Consider the following 25842-nt stretch of genomic DNA (forward strand, 5'->3'; position numbering starts at 1 on the left):
ACTACAATAATAAAACAACAAGGGCAACAAAAAGGAATAAATATTAAAAAAAGAAAACTAAATTTTAAATGATTCAGTGGTTTCCCATCACTTTGTTAAGTTCAAGTTCTTTAAGATAGCAAAGCTTTTTGTAACTTTTTTAAAGATCTCCAAGGTTATGCAAAAAAAAAAAAATTACCTTTCTCTTTCTCCCTCTTCTGGCAGCTTTCGGAGTGGCTATGTCAATTGCCTTAGTTACATCCTAAAATAAAAAATATATAAATAAAACTGAATAAACTATGACAAGGCTGAAAGAAATTTTCTAAATTAATTCACAAGCATGTTTCACATGCATCATTAGAGAAACCTTCTCTGACTTTGCAATTACCAACATTAACCTTTAACATTATTATAAAGTAGTAGTATCTTCGCCTAAGAAAATTCCTAATTGTCAGATCCAATATAAAGGCCATTCTTGTTAATATAATTTGTCTACTGAAATTTATATAACCACTTTTCCTATCTTGAATTTAGAGTTGTGAACTTTAAGAGTTAACTGCACAGGGAGTTGGGTGGTAGCACAGCGGGTTAAGTGCACATGGTGCGAAGCGCAAGGACCTTAGGGATCCAGTTCGAGCCCCAGCTCCCCACCTGCAGGGAATCACTTCACAGGTGATGAAGCAGGTCTGCAGGTGTTTATCTTTCTCTCCCCCCGTCTTCCCCTCCTCTCTCCATTTCTCTCTGTCCTATCTAACAAAGACAAAATCAAGAATGATAGTAACTACAACAATAAAAAACAACAAGGGCAACAAAAGGGAAAATAAATATAAAAAAAATTTCTAAAAAAGTTAACTGCACTATGGATTTAATTTCACAACTATCTCATAAGGCCGGAAAGGGTCAAATTGAGTATCTCATTCAGAAAATAGACAGTTAAGATTCAATACAATATCCTTGCTTTTCAATATAATCACTCCACAATCCCTTTCTTTAAAATGTTCCTAACAAGCAGTGATTCACTGTTCTGTAATTGGGTTTTCTTTTTATTTTTTTTAAATATTTTTTTCTTTTTGGTAATTTTTATTTATTTATCTTCCCTTTTGTTGCCCTTGTTATCTTTTTATTGTTGTAGTTGATGTCGTCGTTGTAGGATAGGTCAGAGAAATGGAGAGAGGAGGGGAAGACAGAGAGGAGGAGAGAAAGACTTGCAGATCTGCTTCACCACCTGTGAAGTGACTCCCCTGCAGGTGGGGAGCCGGGGGCTCGAACCGGGATCCTCATGCCTGTCCTTGCGCTTAGCGCCACCTGCGCTTAACCCGCTGCGCTAACCCCCGGCTCCCTGTAACTGGGTTTTCATGCTTTGCACAACTTCAAGTAAAAATACCGATGCACTTTAAAGATGCAAATTTATAACAATGTACTTAGTAATTATACAAGGAAATAATCCTTAAATATTTTTTCATTCATTCAATTCACTCAACTACTATAAACAATATTTTCTAATTTGCCATAATCAACTCATTTTAAATTCTCTTCTTTACAACTAGTTTAGAATGTAAGAGAAGTGAGCACACCTCATTGCTGGCTTTTTCTTCATGGTCAGTATCTTCCTTTGAAACACTAGTTTCTTTTTCTTCAATTTCAACATCAGATGATGTGTTTGACTGTTTAGTAGATGCCTATGAAAAATCAAAACTATTACCTTAAAAAGATATATCTTACCAACTTTAAAACTTCCTACAATTGTGGCCTATGATGTGACACAATGGATAAAACACTGTATTCTCAAGGATGAAGTCCTGAGGTCAATCCCTGGCAAAGTACTGGCTATTTTCCAGAGTGACGCACTGGTTCTCCCTCTTCCCCATCCCCATTAATAAACATAAAAAAAAAACTTTCTACAATTAAAACCAAAAGCCTATATGCAAGACAGAAAAACAACCTGCTATAATGCACTTCTATATGGCAAACTTTCTGGACAGAGTATGAGTGGAATGAAAAAAACCACAATAGCACCAAAGCTTCCTATTACTGTGGTGGAAACTGGGCCTAGAACGTGAGTTATGGACTTGTCAAAGCAGCACACTATCCAAACAACTTTGCCAGCCCTGCACTATACCTTTTACACATCAGCCCTGCACTACACCTTTTACACATAAGCTTTTAAAATTTTAAATGCTACTATGTTCTCTGGAGATGCTTTAAAGAGAATTAGATTCACATAACTGGATATATACAAGCACAGAGGATAAAATAGTGAGGCACAAATTATCATTCCGAGGGCCTGGTGGTGGTGCACCTGGTTGGGTGCACATGTTATGATGCCCAAGGACCTGGATTTAAGGCGCCGGTCCCTACCTGTGGGGAGGGGGGGTATGTGAAGAGGTGTCACAGTTGTCTCTTTTTCTCTCCTTCTCTATCTCCCCCTACCCTCTCATTTCTGGCTGTCTCTATCCAATAAAGATACACACATACACACACATACACACACACACACACACACACACACCCCATTCTGACATCTTACCAACTCCCAAGAAGACACAAAGAACGCTGGTTTAAGGTAGCACAGGTCTACACTGTATGCAACTAGTGAAATAATCTAGCATTATTGCACCAAAGTAAAAGATTCTGGGGGGGGGGGGGAGAGTACAGGTCAAAAAAGGTGACAAGAGGACCTAGTGGGGACTGTACTGTTCTGTGGAAAACTGAGAAATGTTATACATGTACAAACTATTGTATTTACTGTCAAGTGTAAAACATTAATTCCACAATAAAGAAATTACAAAGAAAAAAAATAATAATCTAGCGAAACTTGTACCAAGTATACCACAATTTTAACATCCCTGAGCAATACCACTTAGTTTACTTTAAATGCAGACTCCTGAGAGCCAGACCTAAGTAACTATAATAAGTCTTTAGAGTTTAGTAATCATTGTTAAATGTAAAAGTCCTAGGACTGGGAGGTGGTGCGTCAGGTAGAACACACACAGTACAATGTGCAAGATACCAACCAGTCTCTAGCTACAACTCCAGAAGTGGTGGAGCAGTGTTGAAGGTGTATCTGTCTCTCTCTCACCCTCTATCAAAAAAGAAAGAAAAAGAACTGCCAGGAAATGGTGGCAGAGTCATGCAGGCACCAAGCACCAGCACAAACTCTGGTGAAGAGAAAAAAATAATATAAAGATATCCCCAAAAGTGAAAAACAAGATCAGAAAGGAAAGCACAAAGCAGAACTTGGGACTGGAGTTGGTGTACTGCACCAAAGTAAAAGACTCTGGGGTGGGGAAGGAGGGTTCAGGTCCTGGAACAGGATGGCAGAGGAAGACCTCATGGGGGTTGAATTGTTATGTGGAAAACTGGGATATGTTATGCATGTACAAACTACTCTATTTTACTGCTGACTGTAAACCACTAATCCTCCAATAAAGAAAATAAAAATAAACAAACAGATATCCCCCATCCCCCAAGGGTAGATACTATCTAGTAACCCTAGACTTTCATAACTATCAACCTAAAGGAGGAGTAACAACAATGCAGTACACAGTGGGTGATATGGGATCAGCACCACTCTGTAAGATGACAGCATTCTAATCCAAACTGTCCCCCTCTAGGTAATTCCTTTGACAAATTCTTGAAGCTATAAATCAATTCCTTCTTTTGTTAGAAAATGAGGGGGCAGGGGAGAAGCTGATAAGCCACAAAATTACTGTAAATTTCTACAAAAAAAAAGTTTTAATTAAAGATGCAATCCCTAATTTCTATAGCATTATCTAAATCTTTCTAAAATAAGATGGCCAATATTTTTTTTGTAAAAATTTGGTCATCACTGCTTTTCCCAGACCCTATGAATGTGCCAGTTAAGATATGTCTGGGTCAGGAATACTGAGTACGTTAAACCAGCATAGTCATTCATAACTTTTGTCAAGGATAAACAATTACTGGGTTTTTTTTTTTTTAATTTTTATTAACTTTATGTATTGGACAGAGAAAGCCAGAAAGGGAAGGAGGCTATAGAGAAGGAGAGAGGCAGACAGACAACTGCAACCCTGCTTCACCAATTGCAAAGCTTTCCCCCTGCAGGTGGGGACTGGGGACTTGAACCCGGGTCCTTGTGCACTGTAGTGTGCGCATAACCAGGTACGCAACCACCAGGCCTCAATTACTCAATTATTGGGATTTATATGCACACAACACACCAAAAAACTTCACTGTGATATGGAAAATTCCAAGTGTATTTAGTGAAAACTACATGGCAATTAAGTAAGTAGGTGAGAATAAAGAATTCCATGGCATGATGGGCTTCCTGAAGAATGAGAAACTGAAGGTTAAAAACAAACAAAAAAAGCAGGCACACACACAATCCAACTGAAATTGGATGAAGCTGGATTCTTGAAATGATGCATGAATGAAAATAAAATAAAATAAAATAAAAATTACAGGACACATGATCCAAATGAAACCACAAAATGTTACTTTCGGCAAATAGGTCAATCACTTCAGATTCCTATTAAACAGTCAAAGCAAAATGATGGGAAATCATTCTTCCATTCATTCAAAAAGACTTTAAATGCCTCTTCTTCCCACAGGTCAACAGGGCGAGGAACATATAAAACATGTAAGTTATTCATAAAACAAAGAACCTTTTGTAGTCAAGGACCGAAGCAATGATGATTAGTATAAGAAATAAGTTTGTTAGTGAAGGCACATCCTTAAAGTTACAAAACTTGAAATTTAAAAAGAACAGCATACACAGAACTAAAGTTAATGATACACTAATTCTACATTAAGAGTTTAAAAACTGACCATTTTCCAGCTTTCTGAAAACTGTAACTCTAAAGGTAATATTTTCATCACTTCATCTAGATATTAAATGTCAAACATTCAACCACACAAAGAAGAATTTACTCTGAAATTCACAAGGTTTTAAAATATTTTTCTACAGTTAGAATAGTGAATTTTTTCCCAAAACAGTAAATAACACTAAACTAATTATGCATATGACTCACCTGCTGACTTGAAAATTTCACTTTTGGGTTATTATCTATCTCCCATAAACCTTCATTAAAGCCTTTTCGTTTATTTGGTTTGCCATACTTTTCTTTATTTTCAGAGTAAGGAAATATGTCCTTTGGGCCTAAAAAAGCACTAAAAAAGGAGAAACAAAACGTGAGTGCAAAAAAGGTAAACAGCATTACTCTATGAAGCTATTATCAAAATTGTTTAATATAAGACACATTAAAATATTGCATGAAAGTAGACATAAATAACTATACTTAATTTCAAACACTTTTCATAATAAATTCAGTCACAAACTCCTAGATAAATAGCTCTACCTTATTTTTATTTTTACACAATATCAGAAATCAAGTCCAAATCTTAATACATGCACTCTACCTTCCCACTCCAATGTTTCAGTATTTTTATGAGACACAGAGGTAGAGACACACTGAAACACCATTGACAGGCTTCCATTTGTCCCTATCTTTGGTGCTATTAAATGGTGCCAGGGGTTGATTCAGGCCTCACACATAAAACTTTTGACAGCCCCCATGCCTACAGTTCCATTGGGGGGAGAGGGTTGTGGAAATAGCATGATTGTACAAAAAGACTTTCACGCCCAAGGTACCAACTTCCTCCCCAACACAACTATAAGCCTGAGCTGAAGGGCTCTGGAAGAAAACAAAAACAAAACAAACAAACAAAAACCCCAAACAAATGAAGTAACCCTTCTTTTAAAAAAATTAAATACAAACCATTTAAAAAGGACAGACCATGGCATACCAGGTAGAGTGCATATGCTACAGGGTGCAAGAAGTTGGGTTCAAGCCCCCAGTTCCCACATTACAGAGAGCAAGTGGCCAAGTAGTGCTGCAGGTATCTCTCTATCTCCCCCTTCCCTTGTGATTTTCTGGCTGTCTCTATCCAATAAGTAAAGATAATAGAAAAACTTTAAATTTTTATTACAAAAGTATTTAATAATGTGTTCTTAATATCACTACATTTAAAAATTTTTTTATTATATTTATTGGATAGAGGCAGCCAGAAATTGAGAGGGAAGGGGGTGACAGAGAGACACGGAGAGACACCTGCAGCCCCATTTTACCACTCACAAAGCTTTCCCCCTGCAAGTGGGGACCGGGGGGCTCAAACCCAGGTCCTTGCGCATTGTAATGTGTGCGCTCAACCAGGGGCGCCACCACCCGGCCCCATCACTGTACATTTAAAGCAGTTATAAATAACTGAATCAATGCATTTAAATACACACCAATTTCATTTAAAAGTAAACTTCGTAAACAAAGCTTAATTACTATTACAATATATTACTATATGTTTTATGTATATATATACATAAATATAAGCTTCCAGAATGATTGTATTCATATGTTAAGAATTCAACTTTAGGGGGAGTCAGGCAGTAGTGCAGCAGGTTAAGTGAACGTGGCATAAAGTGCAAGGAACGGCATAAGAATCCCGGTTAGAGCTCCTGGCACCCCACCTGCAGGGAAGTCGCTTCACAGGTAGTGAAGCAGATCTGCAGGTGTCTACCTTTCTCTCCCCGTTTTCCCGTCCTATCCAACAACAACTACAACAATAAAACAAGATCAACAAAAGGGAATTAGAAAAAAAAGAATTCAACTTTATATGATGAGGAACTATGTTTCATTCATATGTATAAAAATACACATATACGTCAGTTATTGTATTAACAATAATTATCTCTATTAACACTGAGTTAATGAATACCAAATCACCACTCTTATTTTTTGGGGGTGGACTTAATTTTTTTAATTTTATAATGGTTTACAAGATTATGATTACAGGATATGTTTTTTGTTGTTGTTGTTGGGGGATTAATGCTTTGCAGTCAACAGTAAAATACAATAGTTTGTACATGTGTAGCATTTCTCAGTTTTCCACATATTAATTCAAACCCCACTAGGTCCTCCTCTGCCATCATGTTCCAGGACCTGAACTCTCTCCCCAGGATATACTTCTACACCTACACATACTAAAAAAATTTTGTGCCCTCCTCCCTCCCCCTTCCCCAAAGATAGCCAAGAGTTCTCAGAAAGTCTGAAGAGTTTGGCCACTTTTTTTTTTTTTGCTTTGTTTGCTAGCTCATGAATGTCAATCTTCTATTCTCTACATGAGAGAAACTATCCAGTAGTTAGTTACCTTTCACTTACCTACTTCACTGAAATATAATTCTCATTTTCTCTTTCTAATGGAGTCTTCTATTGCAGAGCTGTTTCACTTTTTCTAACTCTTCAGCATCTTTGAATTCACAGAAAGTGTTCACTGTTATCCTTTAGTTCTCATATTCTCTCCTCTGTTTCAATGATTCTACTTTCCTGCACTTGCCAACTTGTGATTTGAATCTGATAATGCATTCAAAGTATCCTTCACACCCTGTAATTCTGTGATTTGCACTTCACACCCTGTAATTTGGAATTTTCATTCATATTTATATCCCCCCACCCCTCTCACCAGAGCAGTGCTCAGTTTTGGCTTATGGTAGTGTTATGAACTAAACCTGGGTCCTCTGGTGCCTCGGGCATGAAAATCTTTTTGCACAACTCTTATACTATCTCCTCAGCTCCTGTATATTTTCTAATGCTTTACTGGACAAATCACTCAAGTCCTGAATCTATTAAGTTGAGGCTCTTGAATTGCCCTCACAATGAATTTTCTAAATTCTTTCTCCCTCTCCCTTCTCTTGTATCATTCATAACACTAAATAAATAAATAAATAAATAAATGCTAGAAAGAAACCAAACTAGGTACCTCTTATTCCTACCCATAATCTCAAACCAGAAAATATTTCAATTAAGACATGAAAATCTTCATAACTATTTTCAAATTCCAAGTCAGTCGTTTGAGTGAAGACTCAACAAAATAGTAGAAAACTTCAACAAAAAATATTTTTTAATTTGAATAAAACAACCAAATTCTTTCTCCTAAAGGCCTCCAAAAATAACTCTTCAGGCCGAAGAAGGAAACAAACATTATCAACAGAATTAGGAAGCTAGAAAGACTGAAAAAAGTTGAGTACTAAGGAGCAATGCAGACAGCAAAATAGAAACCTCATTTAGAGTTTTAAATTTCGAAAAGGCTCAAATTAGTGGCATCATTTCAACTTTGCAATTTCATCAACTTCTAAAAAGTGAAATGGAATGTAAGGAACTTAAGCAACTCACAAAATTACAGAAAAAAAATTTTATTTAAAAAAGTTTATTTTGAGAAAGAGAATGAAAGGAAAGGTGACCAGAACACTTCTCAGCTGACATATAAAGTGATACCAGAGGTTGAACCTGGGACCTTGAAAGCTTCAGGTAAGCAACTGGTGCTCTCAGATACTAAATTTATCTCCCCAACTGAAGAAAAATGTTTTAAGCTTCTAATATGGACTAAAAGCTATTCCAAAGAGAAGACTGATTGTACTACAGCATTTGTGTTTTAATGCTTGATAGCCAAACGTATGTATTACTTCTGTCTAAACAGATAGTCCTCAACTTTGCATGGCAATGTGAATCAATAAATATGACCATACAAGGCTAATTAACAGGAAATGATGGCTGTTCCACAACTTTAAAAATTGAAAAATGACTTTATATAGCTAGGTTTGCTACTTGAATTCACATACCTATGATGCTTATAACTTCCAGTGCACTTTAATTTAGTATTTATATACTAACACTATGCATCAGCACCCTACTTACTACATAGGTAATATTAACTGCCATTTATATCAGATATTAAAGTGTATTAAAATTATTCTAATCTCTTTCATGTCTCACATTTGGTCACTGTGGCTTGCCAGTTCTGTCTAGCCCCAGTAGGTTATTTACAATAGGTCGTTTTGATTTGGGAAAAATTGCAATTCTTACAGGTTGCTGCTAAGAATGGTATACAGTTAACTGGTAAAAAACGACCTGGCAGCTCCTCAAAAGATTAAAATTACCATTTGATCCAGTAATTCCACTCTTACAGAAAATTTGTCCCCAGAAAAACTTATACTCAGAAATACAATCTTTAGTTCTAGGTGGCCACAATAAAGCAAATACTGGGATACAGTAAGTCACACTATTTTGCCTTCCCAGTGCACATAATTATGCTTTTTTTCTCTTGGGAGGGGTGCATAGAAGGTGGCTCACCCTGTTGAGCACACATGTTACAATGCACTAGGACCCAGGTTCGAGTCCAGGGCACCATATAGGTGCACCCACATAAAGAAGCTTCACAAGTAGTGGAAAAGTGCTACAGTATCTCTTCTTTCTATCTCTTTTACTTGCTTAATTAAAGAAAACAAGTCTTCTAGGAACAGATGCATCATGCAAGCAGGCATGAAGCCTTAGTGATAACCTTAGCAAAAAAAAACAAACTTTTTTTATTATCCATTTATTTATGATAGACAGAAATCAAGAGGGGTGGGGGAGATAGGAATGGAGAGAGACAGAGAGACACCTGCAGCGCTGCTTCACCAGTTGCAAAGTTTTCCCATGCAGATGGGGACCGGAAGCTCGAACTAGGGTCCTTGTGCATTGTAGCATGTGTGTTTAACCAGATACGTTACCAACCGTGGCCCCCCAAAATATTTTAAGCTATAAATGGCACCAATAATCTTGGTCAAGTCAATGCAGGATTGCCAGTCATCAATTTGTTAAAAAAAAAAAAAAAAAACAATTATAATAAAGCAGAAAAGTTATGACACATTTTTGCACAGAAAAAGTCCTCATGAAGGACGAGTGTCAGTGAACCTACCTGGTTGAGAACACATTTATAATGTGTACGGACCTGAGTTCGAGCCCCTGGTCCCCACTTGCAGGGGGAAAGCTTTGGGAGTGGTGAAGCAGGGCTACAGTTGTCTTTACATTAAAAAAAATTTTTTTGGTTAAAGTTAAGGGGCAAGGGAGATAGCATAATGGTTATATAATGCCTGAGGCTTTGAAGTCCCAGGTTCAATCCCCAGCACTACCATAAACCAGAGCTAAGCAGTGCTGTGGGAATGCTGATTAAAGGCCAGGCATGGCACACTGGGTTGAATACACGTTACAGTGTGCAAGGGCCTGGGTTCAAGTCCCTGGTCTCCACCTGCAAAGACAAAGTTTCACAAGTGGCCTCTCTCTCCCTATCTTCCCCTTCCCTCTATTCTGTCTCTATCCAAATATTTTTAAGTTGCTTGTATCTAGCAAAATCATTATCAAGAGATTATTCATATCTAAAGCACAAAGCTTTCAGCTTATATCCAAATACTTAACAGCTGCAATGTGTCAAGCACTTACATAAAATAACCAATCAGACAGAAAATGTCCCTGCTGAACTCAGAGGTTATACAGGTTCATGTTCTAAATATGAGCATACATGGGTCCCGAGTGGTAAGCAGTTACTGTGTTTATATACTTTTCTCAAGTGTGTAAGCAACTCTGGCCTAACCTGGCTTTGAAGTTCTACTCTCCATTCTGATGCCATCCTCACAGATAATATTTCTAGCCCACCTCCTCCATGTTAGCTACCAAGCTCAAGCAAGATAACTGAAGTCCTGGGGTCCTAAAATAGGTATCCTAGATTCTTTCCACCCTAGGGTTCCTATTCTCATTGGCTCTCTTCCTACTCTTTGGTTCCTATTTATTAAAACATTTTGCCCTGCTTTATATCTTACTGCCTCTCAGTCACCAAGTTCGATACTACTATGATTCCATTCTGACCTCACTAGGCAGGTGATCTCACCAACATTTCCCAGAAGCTTAACTCTCCCAAGTCCTTACCCTACTAGTCAATTGTCCATGTCCAGTGGAGAAGCAATTACAGAAGCCAGGTTTTATTTTTTTTTTTTTTGCTTCCAGTGTTATTGCTGGGACTTGGTGCCTGCACTATGTATCCTCCTGGAGGCTATTTTTTTCCCTTTTGTTGCCCTTGTAAGTTTTGTTAGGACAGAGAGAAATCGAGGGGAAGACAGAGAGGGGGGAAGACAGAGAGGGGGGAAAGAAAGACACCTGCAGACCTGCTTCACCAGCCCTGAAGTGGGCCCCCCCTGCAGGTGGGGAGCTGGGGGGGTTGAACCAGGATCCTTACACTGGTCCTTGCACTTCGTGCCGTGTGGGCTTAACCCACTACGCACTGCCCAGCCCCCCCTCCCTATCTCCTAGGCACCCTAAAAAGAATTTTGACCCATATTCCTAGAGGGGGAAAATGCTAGATGACTAGACGGCTCTGAACCCAGAATATTTGTAACCAGGAGTCTTTGTTTTATATAAACATCAGAGAGGAACTTGGGCACTGAGAAGAAAGTTGAGCATCGAAAAGAAAGAGGAAAAAGGAAGGACATTTTAAAGTTGTTAATAGGTTTGAGTGTGGCTTTAAAGAAAGTGAAGGCAGAGAGAGTTGGGGGTCGGGCAGTGGTGCACCGGGTTAAGCACACATAGTAAAAGAAAGTGTGCACCAAAGTAAAAGACTCTGGGGTGGGGGTGGAGGTGGGGGAGTACAGGTCCAAAAAGGATAAGAGAGGACCTAGTGGGGATTGTACTGTTATGCACGTACAAACTATTGTATTTACTGTGGAATATAAAACATTAATCCCCCAATAAAGAAATTTAAAAAAAAAGAAAATGAAGGCAAGGCCTTAGAAGTAAATTAAAAAATGGGCATCAACTTCCACATGGGGCCAAGCATCTTTGCCCAAATGGTCCATGTGCTTCTTTGGTACATGCCTTTTTATTCTCCTGATTTAAAGTTTAAAATATCAAAGGGGGGGGAGAGTCCATAAGGAATACTTAAGATGGGGGGGGTGTGTTTTAACAATGGAATAAAATCACTAGTTTTAGTCTTAGAAATTTTAAAAAGTATAGGACATATACTCAAAGAAGTACTACTCTGGAGTTTTTTTTTTTTAAAAAAAAAAAGCTATTACATGTCCTTTGAGACTAAATGGATAGGACTAGCAATGATTATGATTAGCGAAATAAGAACGATGGAATGATGTCATACATGAATGGAATAGAATCCAAACACAAGAACTTAAAAAGAGACAGCAGACAGTATTGGAGGTCATAAGTTTGAGTCTCATCATCACATGTACCAGAGTGATATTCTGGCATTCTATCTCTAGCTCTGGTGTAAATAAGTATTTTAAAAAGAGACTAACAGACCACTATTAGTTTTTTATTATTTCATTTTTTAATAATTTATTTACCTATTGGATAAATACAGAAATAGAAGATATGTACACGCAGAGACAGAAAGAGAATGAAAGAAATCAGCAGCACTGCTTCACTGTTCATGAAATTTCCCCCTGCAGATGGAGGCCAGGAGCTCAAATCCAGGTCCTTGCACATTGTAACATATACTCTATACCGGTTCTGCCACTGCCTGGCCCCGTTCTTATTTCCTTCTCATAGAGTGTGATACAGAGAGATATAGAGAAGGGAGAGATACCACTTGTAGCACTGCTCCATTTGTGAAGATTCTCCCCTACAGTTGGGGACTAGGGGCTTGAACCCACCTCCTTGAATATGCTAATGTATTTGCTCTTCCAGGTGCATTACCACTTGACCCCCACTAATTTTTTTCCCTTATTTTTTATTTGTATCAGAGCAGTGGCTTATAGTGATATAGGGAAATGGAACCTGGGACTTTGGAGCCTCAGGCATGAAAGTCGGTTTGCATAACCATTATGCTACCTACCTCCCCCACCTAGCCCTATTTTTTAAAATAGCTTAACAGCAAAGAATGTCTATTATTTCTTTATCGGGGGATGAATGTTTTACATTCGGCAGTAAATACAATAGTATGTACATGCATAACATTTCTGAGTTTTCCACTTAACAATACAACCCCCATTAAGTCCCCCCACTCACCCCAGAGTTTTTTACTTAACAGCATAAAATCTTGACCAGCTCTTTCTGGTATCTTTCCGGGGAATAACACCATCCCTCCTTCCCTGGGATGAAATATTTTCTCCACATATCTTTAAATCTTTCTGTCCACTAAAAAGATTCTTTGACTTCTGCGTCACCTCCCTTGGTGTCTATTCATAAATAATCTCCCAATTCCAATACCATGTTGGTGGGTCAAATCTCACTCCTAAACATGCCTAAACCATGGCTCATTTGACAATATTACCACTTGTAAAAGAGATTAAATATACATATATTTTATTCTTCTAAATTTAATGTAACAATGAACCGTGTTCTATAAATCTTTGAGAATATATGTATAAAATTGCAACCATTTAGGAAAACTCAAAGTTAAAATTTTAATGAAATGTCTACGTACATTACTAATGTTTTCAAACCTAACGTGTCAGAATCGTGTAGAAGATTTGTTCTAACACTTTGCTGGGCCCCAAACCTCAGTTTCTGATTCAGCACATCTGAGGTAAGACCTAAGAATGTCTGTCTTAAGTTCCAATGTGATGCCAAGGCAGCTAGGCCTGCCAAATTAAAAAAACCAAACAAAAAAACAACCTACAGCAATGCACAGAAAACTATTTTTCATTAAAAGACAACTGTCAATATTAAGTTTATGAAGGGTTCTTGAGAGGCAGATTATCCATGAAATTACAAACTACCGTAAAGTTAAGTTTTAATAGATATAAAAATAGAATATATCTAAGCCTAATTTGAAATATGGTTAAGATTAATCCAATTTGGAGATGAGGTACCACTTCACTCCTTTGAGAATGTCATACATCAGAAAGGTTATCAACAACCAATGCTGGAGAGGCTGTGGGGGCAAAGGAACCCTCCTGCACTACTGCTGGGAATGTGAATTGGTCCAACTTTTGTGGAGAGCAGTCTGGAGGACCCTCAGAAGGCTAGAAGTGGGCTGCAATTTCTTTCCAAGGATGTATCTTTTTTTTTTAAATTTCTTTATTGGGGAATTAATGTTTTACATTCGACAGTAAATACAATAGTTTGTACATGCATAACATTTCCCAATTTTCCATATAACAATACAACCCCCACTAGGTCCTCTCTCATCCTTTTTGACCTGTATTCTCTCCCCCACCCACCCCAGAGTCTTTTACTTTGGTGCAATACACCAATTCCTGGGGATATATCCTAAGGAACCAAACACACCTGTCCAAAAAGATCTGTGTATACCTATGTTCATAGCAGCACATTTGGAATAGCAACCCAGGTGTCCAACAACAGATGAGTGGCTGAGTAAGCTGTGGTGTATATACACAATGGAATACTACTCAGCTACTAAAAATGGTTAGTTAACGTTTTTCATGTCGTCTTGGATGGATGGAGCTTGAAGGAATCATGTTAAGTGAGATGAGATAAGCCAGAGAGAGAAGGATCAATATGAGAGATCCCACTGACAGAAATTGAAAAATAAGAACAGAATAGAAAAACCGAAGCAGAACTTGGAATGGATTTGGTATATTGCACCAAAGTAATAAACTCTTGTGTGTTCAGGTCCTGGAACATGATGGAGGAGGACAACCTAGATGGGGGGTTAAAGTGTTATGCAAAAAATTGAGAAATGTTACACATGTACCAACTACTGTATTTTACTGCCAACTGTAAACCATTAATGCACCCAATAAAGAAAAAAAAATCCAATTCTGTACCCAAAAGAGATATTGTGATATTATATGACAACATTAATATGAGATGTCCAAAACTGTTTTTCTAGCGCTTGTCCAGAGCTAGAGAGAAAAATCTGAAGGAGAATAGATAGGTGATGGGTATAAAATAAGCTAAAACCCTCTGAATTCTACTTTTTGGGTGTTTGTTTTAACCAGTGCACTGCTTAGCTCTCACTTATGGTGTGCTGAGAATTCAACCTGGGACACTGGAGTTTCAGTCATGAGAGACTTTTTGCATAACCTTATGCTATCTCCCCAGCCCCAAATGTATACATTTTAAACCAAATGTCAAGACTTACCACAATTCAATAAAGCTGTTGAAAGAGATTATGTGAAATTTGTGTAGTAACTGAACATTACATAACTCTAAAATATCAATAGCTTTGTTTCTCTTGGTACTGGATAAACAAGCCAACATGACCAAAATACTGAAGACACTGAACTACTAGCACATTATCAACAGTGTCGCCCCCTCCCCCCCAGTTATCGCTGGGTGCCCATTGCTCCCAGTGGTCTTTTTTTTCCCCCTTTCAATAGGACAGAAATTGAGAGGGGGAGGAAGGGAGAGGGAGACTGACATCTGCAGACCTGCTTCACTGCTCCTGAAGGGCCCCCACTGCAGGTGGGGAGTGGGGCCTCAGACCAGGGTCCTAGCAAGTATCCTTGCACATACTATGTGTACTTAACCAGGTACACCAGCATTGCCAGTAATTTATACAGTACCTGTAAGGCTATAGTTATATGTGGTATTACTTTCCAAAAGTAATGAGACAGCCCCTAGGATAATCCCACATAACCTAGAATGAATGGTTTAATATTCAGTTATAGTTGTACAATTTTTTGTTTGTTTTGGTTTACCAGAGCACTGATCAGTTCCAGCTAATGCTGGTGTGGGGGGTTGAACCTGGGACTTTGGAGCCTCAGGCATGAAATTCATTTGCATAACCATTATGTTTCTACCCCCACCCCTTCAGTTATAGTTACTGAAAAATTTCTGTACTTCACAGTATCAGTACTCTACCCATATATCCACCAGGGGCAGCAGAGTAGCCACAGTGACTCTCGCTCCTATCAGGAAATGTGGGTGGAAATCATTGAGTATGGCCCTGCCAAGGCAACTGCAGGCAGGATGTAGCAACACTAAGTGCTAATTTTTAATTTGATAATTTTCTATGATCCATGAATGATGATATAAGTACCCAAGTGGTTCTCAGCAGGAAAATTTCTCTCTATTCCCTCTCTAAATTTCACACACACACACCCAAAGGGAAACTATCCAAATTTATTTTTCACCTTTCCCACAATATTTTTCTGTGGTTCACATCAAGTAGCCTATATTAAAGTAATAAGGTATCCTTACTAAAACCACGTGATACTAAATAGGAATAGTGAATGACTGTTTGAAACTTTCTTTACATATTCTTCATTCGTCATTCTGATTGCTGAGGAAATACGTATTTTTTCAATGGCTACAGAAAAAACCAATTTCCAAAAAAAAAGTTAAAAGTGTCTAACTTTTCTACCTTAAACATAAATTTTAATACTCCCAGAGGGGTAAGCAATAGGGTAGTTTCCAGTGGAGGGTATGGGACACAGAACTCTGGTGGTGGGAATTGTATGAATCACACACCTCTTACCTTACAATTTTGTAAATCAGTATTAAATCACTAATAATTTTTCTCTTAATTTTTCAAGGACACTAGCAGGGGCTGGGCAGTGGCACACCAGGTTAAGCGTAAAGATCCCGGTTTGAGACGCTGGTTCCCCACCTGCAGGTGAGGTCACTTCACAGGTGGTGAAGCAGGTCTGTAGATATCCTTCTGTCTTCCCCCCCCCCCCCCCAATCTCTCACTGTCCTATAAAATGGAATGGATAGGGTAGCCACCAGGAGCAGTGGAACTCTGAAGGCAAAAAAAAAAAAAAAAAAAAGCCACTAGAAGACTATTTTCCAACATTTAAAAATCAAAATTTTCCTATTACTATGCTATTTTTTCTTTGAATTTCTCTCTACTTGTTTTTTTCATTTTACAGCCAACAGCCCTAAACTGAGTGACTTTTTAGTTTGTTTATGTATTTATTTTTGGACAGGAACAAGAAAAATTGAGAGGGTAGGGGGAAACAGAGGGATAGAGTGAGAAAGACACCTTTCTCCCTGAAGATGGGGGCCAGGGCTTGAACCCCAGTGTTTGAATGTGGTAGCGTGTCTGCACAACCAATTGTACCACCATCTGGCCCTTCTGATTAACTTTCAGAGCTAAAAGAACTTACGTCTCATGAGTTCCAAAAAAGAAAATTGGTAGTTTATTTGTGGGTGGTTTTACAGCTCCATCAGGAACTTCATCTACCTAAAAGAAAAATCAGGAGAATTATTATCTTTTGATCATAAATATATCAACATACCGAGTAAGGTGAGAACACAATATCCTAAAGGGAAAAGATAAAAGTGGACTGATCCAATTTCACAGGTGCCTAATGCTGTATCTCAAGTTCTAGAAACAGATGCTGAAAACCAAGATATTTTTCAAAACTCATTCGGTGGTGAACTTGCACTGTCACTAAGATATTCCATCAGTGACATTATATACCATCGTTTACTTTATACTATTATTAACTTTACCGTATTTCTACACATGGTTCTCTGCAAAAAGTTTATTAATTATAGGCCATTCCAGTCTCTACCAAGCACAAGATATACAGCACACAGCATAAGAACCAAAATGTCTCTCTAACATATCAAAATTTTGAATTTTTAAACATATCTGACCCTAATTATATCAGGAATTCTGAGCCTGTTAAAAAATCTAGATATTTCTGCAGGAGATATTTCTGCAGGGAGTCTTACAAATGACTAAGCAATATCAAAGCAAACATTAACAAAAGTTTAAGAAATACTTCTCAAAACCCGAAATATATCCTGAGAAGATCTTATACCTACATGGCTTAAATTCCTGTCAGTTGTCTAAATAAGTTATTAGGTCTATTGTGTCTAATACATCGGCAACACCTGTGACTTTCCCTTCTCAATAAAGGGAAAGCACGGAGCAGGTGGTGGCGCACCTGGTTGAGAGCACGTTACCATGTGCAAGGACCCATGATGAAGCTCCTGGTTTCCCACCTGGACGGGGAAAGCTTCATGAGCAGTGAAGCAAGTCTGCAGGTGTCTCTCTGTATCTCTCCCTCTCTATCTATCCCCTGACTTCTCTCTAATAAGTAGTAAATAAAAAATTTAAAGAACTATGTCTATGTTTTAAAAATATGTGAATAAAGTAAGGGGAAAGCAGAGTTAAAGTCATCAAGCAGGCACTTCCTAGTAAAAATTTAGTAGTATTGCTATCTTCTCTCATTACTTATTCTAACTAATTTCATAAAATTTAATTAAAAGTAATCAACTGATTTGAGACCTGGGAGGTAGCACAGTGGTTAGAGTAATGAAGCTGCAGATAAGCTTGATCCCTGGCACATGTGCCACAGTGATAGTCTGGTTCTCTCTCTGTCAATCTCCCTCCCCTTTAAATACAAATCCTTTAAAAAAAAAAAAAACATGAAAAGTTAAGGGAAAAGAAAGCTGATTTGTTTTAGTATTTATTCAGAAAATCTACTAAAAGAAAAGATCGAGAGCGATTAGATTGGTTCACTGGTAATCTACAGGTTTCAGACATCATTAGAATCATATTCGACTCAGCATCCTTAGGAACTTTAATTTCCTCACCTATAAGTCACATCACCTTTGTAAGAAGAATCTTAAGAAATCATGAAAATCTATAGGTCTTAGGGTCTTTTTATTTTATTTTTATTTATTTCCTTTTGTTGCCCTTGTTTTATTGCTGTGGTTATTACTGTTGTTGTTATTGATGTTGTCATTGTTGGATAGGACAGAGAGAAATGGAGAGAGGAGGGGAAGTCAGAGAGGGGGAGAGAAAGACAGACACCTGCAGACCTGCTTCACTGCCTGTGAAGCAACTTCCCTGCAGGTGGAGAGCCAGGGGTTTGAACCCGGATCCTTACTCCAGTCCTTGTGCTAGTTTTTTTTTTTTTTTTGGGGGGGTCAACCCAGGTCATGCTTCTTTTTGCTAGCAAACTTAAGAGTTTACGCAAATGTCAGAAAAATGTTGATCTTTAAAACCATTATCCCCACCTTCAGGGGGTTCGCTTCACAGGCAGTGAAGCAGGTCTGCAGGTGTCTATCTTTCTCTCCGTCTTCCCCTCCTCTCTGTCCTATCCAACAACAGCAGTAACAACAACAATAACAATGACGATGACAATAACAAGGGCAACAAAAGGGAAAAAAATTAAAAAACATTATTAGTGATACAGAATTAAAATAATAAGGCTGGAGAGACAGCATAATGGTTATGTAATAGACTTTCATACCTGAGGCTCTGAGATCCCAGGTTTAATCCCCAGCATCACCATAAGCCAGAGCTGAGCAGTACACTAACACTAATGTCTATCTATGTCACCAAAATAAATTTTAAAAATACGCATTTTTAAAAAGGAATTGAAATAACATATAAGGCAAATATTGATGAAGTTTGGGATATATATGCACAAAACATTAAAAAGAAAATAACTATCACTTTCACAGCCGAAACTTCAACACCGAATCTAAAATCTCTAAAGAAGTCAGAGTTTGGAAAAATAAAGCTGGGGAAAGGAACATTCTCTGACAGAAAAGATCAAAACCATATTCAGTCAATTTTAAGAATATGGCAAATATTTCCCATCCCTACCCAAATGAACTTGTTAAGTATGAAACCCATTAAAGAAGGGAAATTCTCTGGCATTACTAAGGCTGCTTTGCTTTTTTCAGCACTCTTCACATATTAAAGTTTGTGAGGAGGGTGATTTAAGAGTACGTAAAAGCCAAATGAAAATATTTTTTAAATTAACTACTTTGTGGCAAAGAAATCTAAGTGCATATTAATCACATAATCTCAGATTTTATAACACCTCTAAATGATATGTTAAATTCATGAGGAAAGCACCTTGGAGATGCCTTAGACCTCTTCAGTTTATCCTCTAGACATTAAATACAGTGTAAGTACATGATTATGTAATAGTAGAAATGTAAAGAGGCAAAACAAAAAATTCAGTTTTACAGCTGCTACCTTCAAGAAACTTACAATCTAGAAGTCAAAGCTAAGAATTAAAAGACTGTCACAATGGAAACAAATCAGCGTCAAATACATGTAGCATGTCTCAAATATGTGTATGATTGATAGCTGTTCAAATGAGACTTCACTAAGAAGGCAGAAGTAATGGTGGGGGTGGTTATCTCTTCACCTTGAGAAGAAACCAGTCTCAAGACTTAGATTGGAAAAGCCAAGAACAATCGACATTTTATACTTAGGTAGCACTCATCAAGTCATTCCGTGACTCTCAGTAACAAATAGGTACTTTTCCTCCAGTTAAAATTTTAGTTATTTTATTTTTTTGTTTTTATTATTAAACAGAGACAGAGAAATTGAGATGAGAAGGAGAAATATAATAGAGGGAGGCAGAGACACACCTGCAGCCATGCTCCACCACCGGTGAAGCTTTCCCCCTGTAAATGGGGACCAGGATTGAACCTGGGTCCTTGAGCACTGCAATGTGTGTGCTTAACCAGGTGCACCACCTCCTAGCCTAAAATTTAAATTTTTAATTTTATTTTATATTTATTTATTTATTCCCTTTTGTTGCCCTTGTTGTTTTATTGTTGTAGTTATTGATGTCGTCGTTGTTGGATAGGACAGAGAGAAATGGAGAAAGGAGGGGAAGACAGAAGGGGAGAGAAAGATAGACACCTGCAGACCTGCTTCACCGCCTGTAAAGCGACTCCCCTGCAGGTGGGGAGCCAGGGCTCGAACCGGGATCCTTATGCCAGTCCTTGTGCTTTGTGCCACCTGCACTTAACCCGCTGAGCTACAGCCCGACTCCCAAAATTTTAATTTTTTAAAGATATACACTTATTTACTAATGAGAGAGTAAGAGAGAAACAACACTCTAGCACATACAATGTGGGGCTCAAATTCAAGACCTCAAGCTTCAGAGTCCAGCACTCCATGCATTGTGCAACCTCCTAGTTCCCACTATCAGATTTAACCATCTTTAAGAAATAAACTCTTGGGAGTCCGGTGGTAGACCAGCGATTTTAAGGGCACGTGGCGCAAAGCGCAAGGACCCAGTGTTAAGAATCCCAGTTCGAGGACCCTGCTCCCCACCTGCAGGGGGGTCGCTTCACAGGTGGTGAAGCAGGTCTGCAGGTGTCTACCTTTCTCTTCCCCTCCCCTCCTCTCTCCATTTCTCTCTGTCCTATCCAAGAACACCAACATCAAAAAAAAAAAAAGGGCAACAAAAGGGAATAAATAAGTAAATAAATATTAAAAAAAAACTCTTCAAAGTAGTCTAAGCATGTAGAAATTACAATTGCAGAGAGTCGGGAGATAGCGCAGCAGGTTAAGCGCAAGTGGTACAAAGTGCAAGGACCGGCCTAAGGATCCCGGTTCAAGTCCCCAGCTCCCCACCTGCAGGGGAGTCACTTCACAGGCGGTGAAGCAGGTCTGCAGGTGTCTTTCTCTCCCCTTCTGTCTTCCCCTCCTCTCTCCATTTCTCTGTTCTATCTAACAACGACAACATCAATAACAACAACTACAACAACAATGAAAAACAAGGGTAACAAAAAAGAGAAATAAATATAAAAATATTTTTAATTAACAAGAAGAAATTACAATTGCAAACCATCGGTTTTTCATTTAGAAGGACCTTGAGCTGACTAGTCTAGTGGATCCCAACATCTTTATGCCCTATCCTTGTCTCTGAACCTTAGCATCATAAGCTAACAAAGACTTTCTGAAAATGATATTCAGCTATTTTGACAGTTATCAATTCCAAAATGTCACACAAAAATTCTTCATACTTAATCACCTCTTGTAATACAAGACACAAACCCATGAATCCTTTTGCCTCTGGGAAACAAAGACATAAAACAACTTCAAGGTCATAAAGGCAAGCTACACTAATCAAAACATGAAATCATTTCTGTTTTCTGGCGGTAACTTGAAAAATTTTCAAGAACACCCAATTCTAAACCTCGCTATTAGGCAAATCCTGACTACCTCGTTAGCTGCAAAGCATATGAAAAAATACCTGTGAACCCACTTTCATGACATCACTCTGACTTGGAAGAGTTGTAATTCGCGGATTCCAGATAAATTTTTTCACTTTACTCAAAACTTGCACACACACAAAAAAAATGCCCGTGTTTCATTCATTTATCAACACAACATCCCAACAAATGATTTCCACCTACAGTGGAATGTTAACTGGTCTCACATTTTCAATTATTCCCTATTAAGAAAACCTGTCGAAGTCTTCCAAAAACCAAACCATAGGGAAGTAAATACATGCAGGGACAAAGTATGCAGGGACACCAGGATCACAATTACATATAGGAATTCTGTGCAAAATAACAACAACAATAATAATAGAACTAAAGGTCAGGTTACAAATGAGACGACAAGAAAAGCCAGGAGGGGAGCAAGGGCATGAAGCAAAGGGGAAAAAAAAAAAAAATTTAAGAGAAAGGCTAGGAAGTAGGCCTCGGAGGGAAGGGAGCACCGCTCCACGGCATGGCTAGAAAAATCACTTACTCGGGCGGGCCAGTGAGGATACCCTTTCATCTTGGCGAAGATGAGGTCTCCGGGTTTGAAATCGCGAGTCATGTTTCGGGGGCGAGGCCGGGGGTCCGAGGCCCCGGGAGGCGGCGCGGCGCGGCGGGCGGCGAGGGGGGGTGCGGGCGAGGGGGCCGAGGATGCCTCGGGGTGTCCCAACGCGCCTGCGAGGGGAGAGCAGAGGGCGGTTAAAGCTCCGAAACCCGGAGGGAGGGAAGGACCGAGGGGAGGAGGGGCCGGAGCGGGAGGGTCGGGGAGGGGGAGGCCGCGAGTGAGGGGAGAGCCGCCCCGCGCTCCTGCTCCTCCCCCCCACCCCCGCGCTCCCACCCCGAGCGCGGCCTCCGCAGCTCCCCCAGAGCCGCCCCGCCGGGTCCCCGCAGGTCCGTCGTTCCAGGACCGCCAAGACGCCGCCACCTGAGGCAGAGATGCTTTTTTTGCCCCCCCCAACCCCCCCACTTCTCCTGCCCCCCTCTTCCCTCAAGCTCCCCGCACCCCTCATTCATCTATCTATCTCTCTCTCTCTCTCTCTCTCTCTCTCTCTCTCTCTCTCTCTCACACACACACACACACACACACACACACACACACACACACACACACACACACACACACACACACACACACACACACACACACACACACACACGGCTTACGTCCCAGGAGGGAGGGGATCTGAGCGGGGGAGGGGTAAATGGCAGTAAAAAGGGAGGGTGCACCCCCTCTGTCCACACGCGACCTCTCCGCCGCCCCCCCGCGCAATCTGCTTCTCGACCGTCGCAAGCCCGCGCCGCCCCTCCGCTCCCAGACGGGGCCGCGGCCACTTCTCCGCTACAACCGGGAGCGAGGCCACCGAAGGGGGGGCGGGGCGAGTCGCCGCCGCCCGCTCACCTGCTGGGGCCTCGGGCTCTAAGGCTACGGTTACAGGCCAGTCGCCTGTGCCCGAGTCCACGCAAGCCACCTGCGCCACCAGCTGCCGCAGAGGCGTCTCAACGGCTCCGAGTCGCAACCGCCGCCACCGCCGCCGCCTCTGCCGCCGCCGTCGCTGCGCTGCTCCCGCGCGGCTCCCGCTCGGCGCCCGCTAGCGCTAGGACGGGACCAAATGCTCGCCGAAAGACGGGGGTCAACGCAGCACCCTCCTAAGGTGTGCGGATCCAAAACGCAACTGCAAAAGCTCTGAGACCCTCGGGTTAGCTTGTACATGCCGATGCAGTGAGAGCGAGAAGCGAGCTGGGTGTGAAAGAACAAAGCAGTGGGTGAAAAGAGCTGAGCCTGCTGTCGTTCCCCCCCTGCGGTTTGTGCAGTGGTCGAGCCTGGCCCGCCCCTGCTGGCTGCTCTGCGTGTATTTGTATGTGTACTGTATGTAAAGGGCGGGGAGGGAGGAAACGATTGTTGTGGACGGGGTTTGGGGACGGGTATCTGGGCCTCCAGCCCTGAGCTGTGTGTTAGGGAGAACCTGGTAGCTAAAGCTGCATGTTCTTGTGTCGTTTCCCAGGATGGGGAGTTTTTAATGCTGCACTTGCGCGGTTTGCACCATCCTAAAAAGAACTGTACAAAAAAAAAAAGCCAGCGATGAAATCCAAGCCTGAGGTGGTTGCAGAGTGTGCAGCTTGTAGGCCTCTTTCACCTCTTTGAATGGGCTTTGCAGTCGCCTCATCCCTGAAATTGTAACACGAGAAGCCCCCCCCCCTTTTCTTTTTGAATATGTAAATATATAAAGCATCAAGAGCAAGTCAGAAAAATGCAATCCTAGCGAATGCAAAATGTGAAGTGTAGAAAACAATGACAGGAAAGCAAAAGCCGTTTGAATAGGATGTGGCTTTAGGCCTGTACTAAATTTTAGCTGCATTTAAATTTTATTTCTCTAGTAACATGGTAGCCGAAAGATGGTACACTGTAGAAGTGCTAATATATCTCAAATGTTTGATCTCTTACAATAATCCTCAAAGAATTTCTAACATTTTTTATCCTTTTGACCATTGCATCTTTTTATATGTTGTTAGTGATATATTCAGAGCTTTCTGATGTGAATTGCACTTTAGTGTTTTTACTGTACTACAATAAATAATGTTGCCAGAAATGTCTAGTTTTATTAAGCCATTAACATCCATCAAGGTTCACAATAAATATATATAAGGTATTTTGAAATTTTGAAATTAATAAAAATTGATCTTATATAGTTTTTCATTCTTCTGAACCCCCCTAACCCCCACCCCAGTCAAGCACCCCACCAAGTCAAGCACTCTTAGGTGCTGGGGGGTAAAACTGTACACACAATTTAAAACAGACTGAAAATATGAAAAAATATTAGTACTAAAATAAACACTAGCTAATTAGAACCTAGGTCTCTAATGAAGAACTTATAACTAGGAATAAATCAAGGATGGCTTCATTAGATAGGTAAAACCTGACATTTTTTTTTTTAAATACACACCCCTTTGAAAGGAGACATTTCTCATGTCAAATATCCTGCAAGGAGTTCAAGAAACTAAGTCCTATCTCGCAACATGCAGATGATTCTGGCGATGCTAAAAGAGAAGCTGAGTGGCAGGAGGAGAGGGAAGGGTTGGTGAAATGGTCTATAGTTTCTCAGCCTATATTGGAGTTTGGTAGCATGTGGAGTAGGGAGCTGCTACTATAGGTTGCTGAGCAAGAAAGGGATGAAAATGATTCTTTGAAAAGTTGTTTTTCCTACTACTAGGTAGATGACAATAGAAAAGACTCAAGATTTTGTATTATCCCTAAGACCCATTTCTGGTCAAGATTGGTGACTATGAAAAGGGAAATAAGGGCATAGCCTTAGGCACAAAAGCATTCTCAAGTGTTAGTCATAAGCCATGCATGGTAAAACGCAGTGAAAAAAAATGTATCAAAGGAAACTTAAAGTCACTGAGTAGGAAAGCCCAAAACATCATTTAGCAACCAATTCTTGTGCACCTCCTTTGTTCTAAAGCCCAGTAAAGCTTTGCAATCCCAAGTGTGGTCCAGCTTCCAGAAACAATGGCTAAACTGGGGAGCTCATTAGAAGAAATTCAGCCCCTCTCCTGATGTGTTAAATCAGAATCTGCATTTAACAAGATCCCCAGGTGATCGTTCTGCATATGCAAGTTTGAGAAACTACTGTGGTAGGGGAATACCACAAATGATAAAGAACTGGAAATTAAGGAAAGACTCATATAACACATATACTATAGCCTACACTTAAAGATTATTTCTATTAGTGCCAAAAAAAAAGTGAAGAGTTAGTGGATCCTCGGAGAAGAAATAAAGCAAGGGAAATGGCAAAAACGTTGATGTTTAGTGTTTAATGTTTAAAAAAGGAAATACAGTCTTTAGCCATATTCCATATTAAGTTTGGGCAATTTCAATGTGTGTGAGTCTGGAGAAAACAGATGATACCCAATAAGCAATAAGTCACGGCAAAACAGGTGGTAGTTTAAGCCTCCAGAGAACAAAAACCCAGAGTTCCTGGGAGCAGCAATTCTTAGTCAAAGAAGGGAGAGGGTCAGGGTGAGGGAGGAGGGAAGGCTGGACTCACCAGAACCACTTGGAGAGCTACCTTGAAATCTTTTTTTTTTTTTTTTTCCAATTTCTTTATTGGGGAATTAATGGGAA

General features: G+C 39.8%; 1 protein-coding gene across 4 annotated transcripts in view; it reads right to left on the bottom strand.

The window, feature by feature from the left end:
- PSIP1 (PC4 and SRSF1 interacting protein 1) overlaps window positions 1-23298 on the bottom strand; it is a 45116-nt gene extending 21818 nt beyond the window's left edge. For 3 of the 4 annotated variants that reach the window (XM_007535826.3, XM_016193674.2, XM_007535832.3), the window contains exons 1-6: window positions 23119-23275; window positions 22210-22394; window positions 16847-16923; window positions 4989-5127; window positions 1554-1658; window positions 179-241 (exon numbers count right to left, since the gene is read on the bottom strand). In XM_007535826.3, the coding sequence (XP_007535888.1) occupies window positions 179-241; window positions 1554-1658; window positions 4989-5127; window positions 16847-16923; window positions 22210-22281 (456 nt within the window). In that variant the 5' untranslated portion in view covers window positions 22282-22394; window positions 23119-23275. Of the gene's footprint in view, window positions 1-178; window positions 242-1553; window positions 1659-4988; window positions 5128-16846; window positions 16924-22209; window positions 22395-23118 lie in introns of all 4 variants that reach the window. The other variant, XM_016193681.2, reaches the window with a different exon arrangement.
- Window positions 23299-25842: the final 2544 nt, after the last annotated feature.

This window comes from Erinaceus europaeus, chromosome 10 (assembly GCF_950295315.1).
Source record: "Erinaceus europaeus chromosome 10, mEriEur2.1, whole genome shotgun sequence".
NCBI lineage: Eukaryota > Metazoa > Chordata > Mammalia > Eulipotyphla > Erinaceidae > Erinaceus > Erinaceus europaeus.